Here is a 12,447-nt window from a genome sequence, read left to right as displayed (position 1 = left end):
GATTCCTCCATCCCCACTCTTCTCAAACACCCTCCAAAGACCCCCCTGCATCATCACAACCCCAAAACCTCCTGGCCGCCCAGAATTTTGGGACTTCTGCCAGGTCTACCACCTGAGAACCTCTGACCCCCACCCACCATCTACCTCCAGCCCCTCAGGTTTTCCAACCCACTTCCTCCACCGCCTCGTGAACTCTGACCCCACCCACTATAACTCCACCCCCTCATGATCTCTGACCCCACCCACCCCCTCAGGACTTCACACCCCCTCCCTCCCTCCTCTCAGGACCTCTGACCCCCCAGCTCCACCCTTTTATGACCCCACCCACCCCTTGCTCCACCCCCTCATGACCTCTTGCCCCACCCACCCCCTTCCTCCCCTCAGGACCTCTGACCCCCAAGCTCCACCCCTTTATGACCCCACCCACCCCTCTCTCCACCCCTTATGACCTCTTGCCCCACCCCCCTCAGGACTTCGCACCCCCCTCCCTCCCTCCCCTCAGGACCTCTGACCCCCTAGCTCCACCCCTTTATGACCCCACCCACGCCTAGCTCCACCCCTCATGACCTCTTGCCCCACCCACCCCCTCAGGACTTCGCACCCCCTCCCTCCCCTCAGGACCTCTGACCCCCCCAAGCTCCACCCCTTTATGACCCCACCCACCCCTTGCTCCGCCCCCTCAGGATCTCGGACCCCACCCACCCCTCAGGACCTCGGACCTCCCCCACCTCTCCCCCCGTGCCACGGCTGCACCACCATCCCCTCCCCCCCGCCTATTTCCGACCCTGGCTCTTACCCTCCCCCAGCAGGAGGATGCGCACGTCCCGCCTCATCGCCGCCGTTCCCAGGGCCGCGGCGGCGGCGCTGCTACCCGCCTCCTGACAGCTTCCCACCCTGTGGCACCGCACAGCAGCGGCTTCCCCGCCCGCGGCTTCCGGTTCCGTTCCCCTTAGCCGCGCCATAGAGCATCACGAGCAGATCAGTCGCAGCGCCCTCTGGCGGCCGGCGGACGAAGCGCAGCTTCTCGGGTCTTGGCTAGTGAGCCGGAGGGAAAGCGGGGCTGTGGGTGGGCGTGGAAGAGTAGCGCCACCTAGAGGCCAAGCCGCCTGGTGGAACGCGCAGGCGTGATCAGTTCCCTTCCATCTCCCCCAAAACTGCCCCTGGCTTAGGAACTCAGCCTTGCTGAATGTGCTGTGAGTGGCAGCAATGTTCTATGACGAGTACAAGCAGAGCCACAGTGAGATCCCGCAATTTATTTAGCCAGGCGTCTTTGCAGAAGTTGAAATACGCTGCAACGTGTTAATGTGGAATGAGCTCTGGAAGCAGTGGAAAAGCAATGGCAGGAGCACCGGTGACTTCTTCCCTAGAAAGTTTACGGATTATAGCGGCCACTGAAAAATACAGCCATTTACACATCAGCAATTACTGGTTATGGCTGCTTGCACACCACCCAAAACAGGACACAGATTTGCCTAACATTTGCAGAGTCTAATTTATAGAGATGCAAATTTTAAAATAATTGCTATAATATAAATAGAAATTCAGTCTCTCTCTCCATTGTGTGGCCAGGTGACCCTGTGTGCTGACTGAGTTTGCTATCCTGATGGTAACTGTTGATGGGCAGCCTCAAGCGCCCCCCCCCCCCCCTTAGGCTTCTCTCTCTTGAAACTGGATTTGGACTGGGCAGCTCTTTCGATAGAAGCCAACTTCAAATAGAGGACTGTCCTCTGTAACGTGGGACCCAAGGCCACCCAATGGCTACGCAGGCTGGAATAACAGGTCTGCCGGTGTGCTTCATTATGAAATTGACATAAATCTTGAGATATGAAATGACACCCCAAGGTCTTCAGGATCACTCTTAGAATTGGAATTCACTCATTTCATCTCACTCCATTTCTCTATTATCTCCCCATTTTCACTCTCTGGTTCTTTCTTTTACTCTGCCTCGGATACAGGCGAAAGGATCTGTGATCCACTGGACTGGGTAGATGTGAAATTTACCTATCAGAGTGAATAGTCTAAAGGCACAATCCTGTGCATATTTAGACAGAAAAAAAGGTCCAACTCCCAGCAGGCCCCAGCCAGCCATGAGTAATTTTCTGTGTAATCCTATGCATGTTTACACTGAATTAAGAGACGTTAATTTAAGTGCAGCTTAGGCCCAAGTAAGTGCATACAGGATGCCTTAGCAATTTAGTTTTTACTACACTTGTTTCAGCCTTCTGTTCTCGTTTAGTTTGCACCATGCAGGGCAAGGTAACAAGCATTTCTTTGCACATGAGAGAGACCAGAGGTGCAGGACCACTTTCAGCCAGAGGGCCAAATGACATTCTGGAGAATCTCTTGGGGTGTGTGTTGTGTTGGTGCATTCCAGTGGCGGGCAAAAGGGGCAGGGCCAAAATACCAGCATATTTTAGCTTCAAGCTCTTACTGTCAGTAACTAACCCTTAAGAGAGGTATTTCCACCTTTTGGGGATGAGGGTAAAAGGGGCATGAAGAGCCAGGAAACAACTAATGATTGCTGCTCTACGTCTTTTCACTTACTGGAGATTTGCAGGGTGCAGAACGGGGCCTTTTCAGTTGTGGCACGGACTTTCTGGAACTCATGCCAGTTATATGTCACAAGCTTCATCACTTCAAGTATTCCACTGCTAGGTGATGGATTTGGAGCACAGTTTTATGCTGCTAATGCTTTTTATTTGTATCGCTCTACAGGTTATTTTATTATTTGTTTCTTACATTTTCACCCCAGCTTTCCCTCAACGGGCTGAGGGAGGCATACTTACCTCTTCCCCAATCTTATCCTCACAGCTACCTTGTGAGGTAGAGTAAGTTGAGACAGACCATGACTGACCCAGCATCATCCAGCAAGCTCTGAGACTTAGCAGGGATTTAAACCAGAATCTCCCCAGCCTAAGTCCAACACATTTGCCACTACCTCGTATTTCAGCTGTGTACGTTGCTGAGTTTTTTTTTAAAAAAAACAAAAACGACACATGCATTTCATAAATCAATAAAGTTTATTTTAAATTTAGAAATGAATTTAAATTTAAGCTCCAGAAGTTATTTTCAAATTCTGTCTGGTTTGTTGTTGTCGCCTGAAATTTCAGACAGCAGACAGCGCTTTTGTCTCTGTCATTCAGTCCGCCTTTGTGGTTCCTTTCCGGCTCACACGGCTGACAGTGAGGGCACTGCTTGTGCACGCCGCACAGCTAGAACCTTGCCATGAGCAGGGGGTGTTGCCAAGAAATAAGGTACCTGTGTATCCCGGGATGCTCCTCTTGCTCCCTGGAGCTTATAAAGCTGCCGTCTGGAAGTCCCACAATCCTTAATGAATTTTAGACGTAACCAATCCGCAACGGCCAGCATTTCTGGGCTTTGCGGACTGCAGCCCAGGCTGCCCACTGGCAAGAATTTGGCCTATCTTTTCACACTGTAATGCCAATTGTTTGTTTGAAGCCGCATAAGTCGGAGGGGTTCAGAAAGAAGGATCGCCGAAGCCAACAGCTAACTGGACCTCTTTGATCTCCTGCAACAGCTCCTTGTTGACCAACTCCAGCTGCAACTAAAGGAGAAGGAGAGTGAGGCACAAATCAAGCAACTATTTAAAGAGCTGTCAAGTCTGCCTTGGTTCAAGGAGGAAGACTGGGCCGGCTAATCCCACGCCAAGGCCACACAAGACAAGCTGAAATAGTGTCATTGTGAGTTTGCCAAACGCTGGTATCTGATATCTCACGTCAGGGTGGTGAGACGGCAGCGAGCAAAACCAGCTGTCAGAAATGCCATGTTTAATTCAACGGCATCTGCAACGTATGATGTGTCTCACTTTTCATTACGGGAATCTTCAGAGATCTAATATACTGTCGTTTTTAAAACAATCTACATCTGTATTTGTTTCTAAACAGAATCAAAGCTCAAATAAGTATTTTGGTAGTAACTGACTAGACAATTCACAGAGTAGTTTCCAGTGCCATCCTATGCATGTTTACTCTGAAGTTCAGTGCCATTAATCGAAGTGTAGCTTTGGCCCAAGTAAGTACACACAGGATTTATTATTTATTTGTTTGTTTATTACATTTAATTGTATCCCGCCTTTTCCCCGATACTGGGACTCAAGGCAGCTTTACAAAATTAAAAACATATACAATAACGATGCGTTAGTGATTAAATTTTTACCACACTGGTTTCAGTCTTCTGTTGTTTAGTTTGCACCAGGGCCGGGCAACTGGTAACAAACATTTATTGGCACATGACAGAAGACACCCTGAGGATTGCAAGAATAGCATCTCGTCTCCGGAAGAATGCATGGACTGCTGCACACGGTTAGAACAGGTGGTTTGGCTTTGGTCTCAAGCAAATTACCTCTGTTTTGAGGTGGTGGTCATTTCCTTAGATCAACTAGAGAAACCCTTTTGTATGCTTTACTTCTATCTGAAGTGTCCTCAGAGGGAACTGTGGCGTTACACCCCACAAGTCAGTTCCCAAGTGTATGTCTGCAGTTTGTAAGTCTGTGGTGGGTTTAGAATATTGGCCTGAGTGGGTGGAGTTAGAATGTCTTGGGAGAGGGAGGAGTGATATATAAGGGAAGGACGGAGGGGATTGAGGGGACTTTTTAGGTCCTCTTAGAGCAGCCTTTCTCAACCTGGGGCGCTCCAGATGTGTTGGACTGCATCTCCCAGAATGCCCCAGCCAGCTGGCTGGGGCATTCTGGGAGTTGTAGTCCAACGCATCTGGAGCGCCTCAGGTTGAGAAAGGCTGTCTTAGAGTCTTTAGCGCTCTCTGTGTTTAGAGTACTTAAGTTCTGGGAAATTTGAGGTTCAGGGTAGAGAGTGGTGTCTTTGGAGTGTGGTGTGCACATAGTGGATGTATATTAATCAATACAGATAATAAAGAAAGCTCAAGAGTGATTGTGTGAGAGAAAGGAAAGCGTGTATGTGAATGAGTGAAAGGATTGGATGAAAGGTTTCAAATGTTTTATTTGAAACAAAGCTTGTGAGCTTTTGAAAATCAATTTTAATTATTTTGTTTTTAACTACCACAAAAATCCCACGTGTCTGTTTGGCATTTATCATCTGAAGTTTACACATTTAGCACCCACTCTGACAATAATTCACCTCAGCACATATAACTCACAGTGTTTTATTTTATATATTGAAATCCTTCTCCATTTAAACCCCTTTCTCCACATAGTTTGGAGGAAGGCGGTTTTTATCCCTTGCCTCAGGTGTATCAAGCGGTGGTGCTTGGCTTGAGCAGGGAGTAGCCGCGGCCGGGCCTGGTGTTCAGAGCCTGTGTTGTGGCATGAACCCATGGAAAGGCCTCGTCTCTGGTGCTGTGCTTATGGAACTGCCCATTGAGTGGCCCTCTCTCCAATGGTGTTCGGACTCCAGTTTAATTTCTGCTTGTTTAATCTGGCAGGCTTTTGGCCTGATCAATGTTTGCATTGATTATGCCTGGCTTTCTGATCATGGTTGAGCGTATTTGCTGCTCATGTTTGTTTTCTTAATTTGTTTTTCATTTTTGGTTGTTTTGGGGCACTTTGGATATCTCACAAAAAATGAAAATGTGAGATACCCCTTTTTTTGTAGAAAAAGTAATGAATGAATGAATCATTCTTGGCTTAAGCATGAGTGACCGGCTAGTCGCACATGCTAGTGGCCTCAGAGCCAAAATGTTGCACCCCTCCACAAATCTAGCAAGCCGGAAAGAGAGGAAAGGCAACAAACCTTAACAGCATATTTATAGGACTGTTCTGACTCCAGCTGTCTTCCACCCTGAAAAGCAACGATTCACGATAAGCTGATTTTGACAAGGCAAGACTGCAATTGTGAGATACTAAAAGGGGTTAATCACATTTTTAACGAGAACAGACAGTGGAGGAACACATCCCCTGAGGAAGAGTATTTTTGCTGACTTCTCGGGAAAGATAAGAGAAAGATGACAACAAACAGAAAGAAAACTGTGTTGGATTATTATTTTTTACATCTAACATTTTTATTTGACAGAGAGCATCCTTGAACCCATCCTCTTACCAGTCAAATCTCAGAGGATGTGCTGCTTCAAACATACAGGCAGGTAAACCCATGGGGAACTGTGTTAAGACTGGACGTCAGAGTACCTGTTTCCATTAATAGCATCCTTGAATACATCCACTTCTGTCCCCACCTGGCTGCAGAGGAAAGCAAAGGACCCTGCTTGTTGCTGGATAAAATGGCCCCCTGGGAGCTCACCTGCATGCAGACTAGTGCCAGATACGCCCACACTTCGGCGTTGTTGTTGTTGAGGGCATTGGCTTCGGAGAGGGCGTCTTCCGCCTCCACCATCTCTTTGAGCTTGAGGGAGGAAGGAATACAGTTAAGCCTAATCGACACCAAGCAGGATATTGGACTATGAAAGCATTATATAAAAGGCAGGAGCCACACCAAGCAGGATATAGCACGATGAAAGTGGTATGAAAGCAGTAGATGGAATGTATCAATGAGCCCCAACAGTTGTCAGTGCACTTCCATGCCGTTATAAAGCAGTCGTGTGGCTCCTGACTCTTATATACCGCTTTCATATCACTTTCTGAGAGTGTTTGCTAGCTGGCCTCACTCATCCGTCAGCCTCGGCATAAAGGCACGTCTCAAACCCAGTTCATAGAATCATAGAATAGCAGAGTTGGAAGGGGCCTACAAGGCCATCGAGTCCAACCCCCTGCTCCATGCAGGAATCCACCCTAAAGCATCCCTGGCAGATGGTTGTCCAGCTGCCTCTTGAAGGCCTCTAGTGTGGGAGAGCCTACCACCTCCCTAGGAAACAATTGTTGTACTGCTCTAACAGTCAGGAAGTTTTTCCTGATGTCCAGCCGGAATCTGGCTTCCTTTAACTTGAGCCCATTATTCCGTGTCCTGCACTCTGGGAGGATCGAGAAGAGATCCTGGCCCTCCTCTGTGTGACAACCTTTCAAGTATTTGAAGAGTGCTATCATGTCTCCCCTCAATCTTCTCTTCTCCAGGCTGGAAGCAATTGTTGTTTCTGCTTATCCACAGCAGTAGCATTCTTGCAGCTCCTGGTCCCAGCTTGGACTATTTTTGAACCTGGAATGACTTCAACTATACTTCCTTGCATCCCTAGATCTGGTTTTGTTTTCCTTGGCTTCAGATGAATATCTTTGGCTTATTGACCTTGGGGCTGCCTATATGGCTCTGGGCTGCCACCTTCTTAAGCAAAGCCCTGCGCTTTCTCTACACTGGGGTGGCGGTGGCTAATCCTGACGCAGAGGAAAGGTGTGGAGTTTCCAGTGGCCATTGGCCCGCCCCTTATCCAGGCAGATGGCAACCAATCAGGGGTCGCCATCGGCCCGGGAACACCTCCACTGTGACTCCAGAGTGAGGACAGATGGCGGAGGTGCTGTACTCGCCTTGCTCCAGGTAAAAAAGTCAGGTTAAGTCCCCGACTTTGTAAAGTCGCAGCTTCGTGGTAAAGCCCCGTGATGGCTGCAAGGTGGTTGCTGTGTCATGTAATTGACGCAGCGCCATCTCACAGCCACTGTGGGTCTTTCAGACCGTCTAGGCAGCCCGCTAGAGATGCTGGATTTTGAGCCTGTGACATTCTGCATGCAAAACAGGCGCTCTGCCACTGAGCTATGGCACTTCATGTCCAAAGCAGCCGAGTTTCTTACCCTGTAGCAGGCAATTCCTACGCCCAGCCACGTGAGACAAGAAGGCGATTTCTTACTGGCCATCAGGTAGATGTACTTTGCTTTGTCGTACTGCCAAAAGAAGAGATGGGAGAGTTACTCTCAAGGCCATGGCCATTGACATGGCACTCCGGCTGTTTGGTTCTCGACAGCAGCTTTCTCTGGCCACCTTTCCAGAAAAAAGAAAAAACGATCCATAGATGACAATATAAACACATTTGTCTATGTGACCTGCCAGAGATGAGTAGCCCATAAACCTTTGGAATCAATTATAGAAAACTGTGCAGCGGGGAGAGCTGAGTTCAATTCCTCCACTGCTAAAGCAATCTTAGGGTTTATTATTACTATCTTTATTCTTTCATAGAATCATAGAATCATAGAATAGCAGAGTTGGAAGGGGCCTACAAGGCCATCGAGTCCAACCCCCTGCTCAATGCAGGAATCCACCCTAAAGCATCCCTGACAGATGGTTGTCCAGCTGCCTCTTGAATGCCTCTAGTGTGGGAGAGCCCACAACCTCCCTAGGTAGCTGATTCCATTGTCGCACTGCTCTAACAGTCAGGAAGTTTTTCCTGATGTCCAGCCGGAATCTGGCTTCCTTTAACTTGAGCCCGTTATTCCGTGTCCTGCACTCTGGGAGGATCGAGAAGAGATCCTGGCCCTCCTCTGTGTGACAACCTTTTAAGTATTTGAAGACTGCTATCATGTCTCCCCTCAATCTTCTCTTCTCCAGGCTAAACATGCCCAGTTCTTTCAGTCTCTCTTCATAGGGCTTTGTTTCTAGACCTCTGATCATCCTCGTTGCCCTCTTCTGAACACGCTCCAGGTTGTCTGCGTCCTTCTTGAATTGTGGAGCCCAGAACTGGACGCAATACTCTAGATGAGGCCTAACCAGGGCCGAATAGAGAGGAACCAGTACCTCACGTGATTTGGAAGCTATACTTCTATTAATGCAGCCCAAAATAGCATTTGCCTTTCTTGCAGCCATATCGCACTGTTGGCTCATATTCAGCTTGTGATCTACAACAATTCCAAGATCTTTCTCGTTTGTAGTATTGCTGAGCCAAGTGTCCCCCATCTTGTAACTGTGCATTTGGTTTCTATTCCCTAAATGTAGAACTTGGCATTTATCCCTATTAAATTTCATCCTGTTGTTTTCAGCCCAGCACTCCAGCCTATCAAGATCACTTTGAAGTTTGTTTCTGTCTTCCAGGGTATTAGCTATCCCACCCAATTTTGTGTCATCTGCAAATTTGATCAGCGTTCCCTGCACCTCCTCGTCCAAATCATTAATAAAAATGTTGAAGAGCACTGGGCCCAGGACTGAGCCCTGCGGCACCCCACTCGTTGCCTCTCCCCAGTTTGAGAAGGTTCCATTGATAAGTACTCTTTGAGTCCGATTCTGTAGCCAACTGTGGATCCACCTAATAGTTGTTCCATCTAGCCCACTTTTAGCTAGTTTGTTAATCAGAATGTCATGTGGTACTTTGTCAAAAGCTTTGCTGAAGTCAAGATATATGACGTCCACAGCATTTATACAGCAGTATCAATTTGCTTTGCAGCAAAAGCAAAAACCCCACAGGTCACCGTAGCAAAGAGACGATAATTTGCAGAACATTTTAAGACCTTGGTGTATCACTCCAAAAGCCCAACAAATCCAGGGTCCTGTTTCAAACAGTGATCAACCAGACGCTTCCAGGAAGCCCCCCAAACAGGGCTAGAAGGCAGAGCCCTCTCCTGTTGTCCACTCCTCCCCACAAAGAACTGGCATCCAGTGGTACCGTGAGTCTGCACATGGACATTTCAACTAGCTATCACGTCAAGGTTGCCAGCTCACCTGGCAATTCCCCCCCCCTCCTATTTCGACTCCTCACCTCCTTCCCTTCCAGGTAGATGGATCCCAACCGCAGGTACACAAAATGCATATCCTTTGCATCCGTCACAAAGCTGATGGTTCGCTCGTAGCAGGCCTTGGCTTCGCTGAAGTTCCCAGTCAGGTAGCAGAGATGGCCTTTCTGGGCCCAGACCTCCGGATTCTGCGCAAACAAAATGGCGGCGGAGACTTTTTGAATGTTTCAGCGCTTTCTGTAGGCGAAGCTGTGGGGAATTTCACTAAGTCCTTGAACTACACAGATGTCAGCCAGCTAGAACCCCTGGGAAAAAGCTCTTGCTTTAAGTTTAGATACAAGGAATGCAAAGTGCGTAGCTAGGAAGAGCGACAGCCACCAAAAAGTTGGGGCGGGGGGCGGGGGGGGGGGCTGACTGGAATTTTGCAGTGGCTAAGCAAAAGTGAGAAGTATCATTTCCTACTGAGAAAACTTGGCACCCCGCCATGCCTGGAAAAGAATAGCAACGAGATTGAGGCCACAAGACTGCGCCTTGAAGGATCTAATGTGTATAAAATCACTGCTGTAACCACAGAACGGCGCTCGTACTTCCTTGCTTGTCTGGGCCTGAGGCAAAGTGCATCAAATAAACGCATTGTTGGAATCTTAGCCGCTTGTCCGTCTCAAAATTGACTCTCGGCTGGACAACGAACTCCCTCCGTATGGATGAGCGGCATTCCCGCTCTTACCACAAAGTTGACAGGGGAGAGCTTCGTCTAGCAGTCGGGTGGATATGCATTCTGCTGCAGAGGGGCAGTTGTGTAAGCCTGTTGCAGCAAGAGAACATCTGCCACCTTAAAGGCCACAGCGTAAGCTTTTGCGGACTAGGGTCCTACTTCATCGGATACTTATTTATTTTATTTATTATTGCATTTATATCCTGCCTCTTTTTTATTTATTTGTTTTATTTATTTAAGGATTTTTATGCCTCCATTCAGCCAAAAAAGGCTCTCACGGCGGCTTACAAAAGTATTTCTTGACAGTCCCTGCCCACAGGCTTACAATCTAAAAGACATGACACAAAAGGAAAGGGGATTGGGAGGGAGGAGGAACCCAAGGAACCCAAGGCGGCGTACATAATCCTCCTCCTCTCCATTTTATCCTCCCAACAACAACCCTGTGAGGTGGGTTGGGCTGAGAGTCTGTGACTGGCCCGAAGTCACCCCGTGGGTTTCCATGGCCGAGTGGGGACTAGAACCCGGATCTCCCGACTCCCAGTCCGACACTTTAGCCACTACACCACGCTGGCTCTCTGGAAGCATTACCCTCAATTGATAGGATGTGTGTACAGGGGGCGGGGGGAATGAAAACAACAGGGCCCAGTGGCAATGAGAGCCTGTGACATCCGTAACTTGACGCTCTCACTCCCTTTGGGTATGGGTCTACAGAGGCACCTTCCTTGTGCAGCTGGGGAAGGGAAAGAACCAGCCCGGCGTTGAAAAGAGATACTTGCCAGGTAATCAATCTGGACGGCCATTTCGAGGCATTCTTCTGTCTTGCCATATTCATTCTTGAGCAAGTACGTCTGGGCCAGCACCAGGTAGTAGTCGCAGCTGGGGCCTCCTTGTGGGCAGAGCAGTTCATGCGCCAACGCCCTGTGAACAAACTAAGAGGGAAAAGCCGGCAGCGCAGGGCTGCAACACAGGCCACCGGGATGGAAGCAGGGGCATGCGGGGAGCAGTAGGGTTCCCCTTCTCCCCCCTCTCTGCATACGCATAGGATTGCGCCCTAAAAGCATCACGGTTTGATCAAGCAGATTTCATAGAATAGTAGGGCTGTGCACGGACCCCCCGATCCTCTTTGCGGCCCGATCCGGAAGTTGCAGATCGAGCCGATCCGCCCCGCCACGATCCGCCTGTGGCCTGGTCCGCTTCGTTATGGAGCTCCAGGTCCGAGTTGGAGCTCCGTTTCCCCCCCACCCATAGACTTACCGGGCTGCGCCACCGTCGCCACACAAATTGCGGTGGCTGCGAGGCCAGGTAAGCCCCCTCCCTCGTGCACACCAATTACCTGGGGCGGATCTACACAGCGTACTGAAGGGGCGGCCTCTTCCGCCAAGCTCTCCGACCCGGGTGGCTCTTTCACCGGCAGCGGGAGGCCGGCGGGGAGGTGGGCGGCGGCAAGGACGCGGCCGGATTCCCCAGCCGCCTCCTCCTCCCCCTCTTCCTGGGTAGGATCTACACAATCGTTTTCGGGGCGCACTGCAGGCGCACACAAGCGCCTTCAGTACACTGTGTAGATCCGCCCCCGGTCCATCGTGGCCCGTCGCCGGCTTCACTTGAGCCCGCGGCTCAACCCGGCCTACACTTCTGGGTTGAGCCGCGAGCTCAAGTGAAGCTGTTGCCGGGCTGCGACGGACCAGGTAAGACCCCCCCCTCCCCTGGCTCTGCCGCTGTCGCCGCACGGGCGGCGGCAGCGCCAGGTAAGGCCCCCTTACCTTTTTTTTGGGAGCTCCGGATCGAGGCGAAGGATCCGCCTTCATCTCGATCCACTCCGTGATGCTCCGCTGCCCCCCCCCCGATCCTCTTTGCCTCCACCTTAAGGGGAGGCGAAGCACCCCAATCTGCTACTGCTTCTCCGACCTGAAGAGAAGTGGAGCACAGCCCTATAGAATAGTAGAGTTGGAAGGGGCCTACAAGGTCATCGAGTCCAACCCCCTGCTCAGTGCAGGAATCCACCCTACAGCATACTTGACAGATGGTTGTCCAGCTGCCTCTTGAAGGCCCCTAGTGTGGGAGAGCCCACCACCTCCCTAGGTAACTGGTTCCACTGTTACCCACAGAAGCCCACAATCCACCTTATCTTTATTTTATAGGATGTTTCCTTTTTTGGAGCTTTCTCCCCTCTTTATGCATTGTACACCGTTTTAAGAGCCCTTTT

The 12,447-nt window shown here is 49.8% G+C and overlaps 2 protein-coding genes across 2 annotated transcripts in view; both read right to left on the bottom strand.

Annotated features, from left to right (window-relative positions):
• RHOT2 (ras homolog family member T2) overlaps window positions 1-908 on the bottom strand; it is a 44,313-nt gene extending 43,405 nt beyond the window's left edge. The window contains exon 1 of the mRNA XM_063142968.1: window positions 797-908. Coding sequence (XP_062999038.1) covers window positions 797-833 — 37 coding nt within the window. The 5' untranslated portion in view covers window positions 834-908. The remainder of the gene's footprint in view (window positions 1-796) is intronic.
• A 2,560-nt stretch (window positions 909-3,468) lies between these two features.
• The window catches only part of CFAP70 (cilia and flagella associated protein 70), a 34,669-nt gene continuing 25,690 nt past the window's right edge, over window positions 3,469-12,447 (bottom strand). The window contains exons 19-24 of the mRNA XM_063142985.1: window positions 11,021-11,173; window positions 9,556-9,717; window positions 7,664-7,753; window positions 6,231-6,332; window positions 5,727-5,774; window positions 3,469-3,565 (exon numbers count right to left, since the gene is read on the bottom strand). Of these exons, the coding sequence (XP_062999055.1) occupies window positions 3,479-3,565; window positions 5,727-5,774; window positions 6,231-6,332; window positions 7,664-7,753; window positions 9,556-9,717; window positions 11,021-11,173 (642 nt within the window). The 3' untranslated portion in view covers window positions 3,469-3,478. The remainder of the gene's footprint in view (window positions 3,566-5,726; window positions 5,775-6,230; window positions 6,333-7,663; window positions 7,754-9,555; window positions 9,718-11,020; window positions 11,174-12,447) is intronic.

Source organism: Elgaria multicarinata, chromosome 17 (genome assembly GCF_023053635.1).
Source record: "Elgaria multicarinata webbii isolate HBS135686 ecotype San Diego chromosome 17, rElgMul1.1.pri, whole genome shotgun sequence".
Taxonomy (NCBI): domain Eukaryota; kingdom Metazoa; phylum Chordata; class Lepidosauria; order Squamata; family Anguidae; genus Elgaria; species Elgaria multicarinata.
Note: the sequence above shows the minus strand (reverse complement) of the source record. Positions and strands in the feature narration are given on the sequence as shown.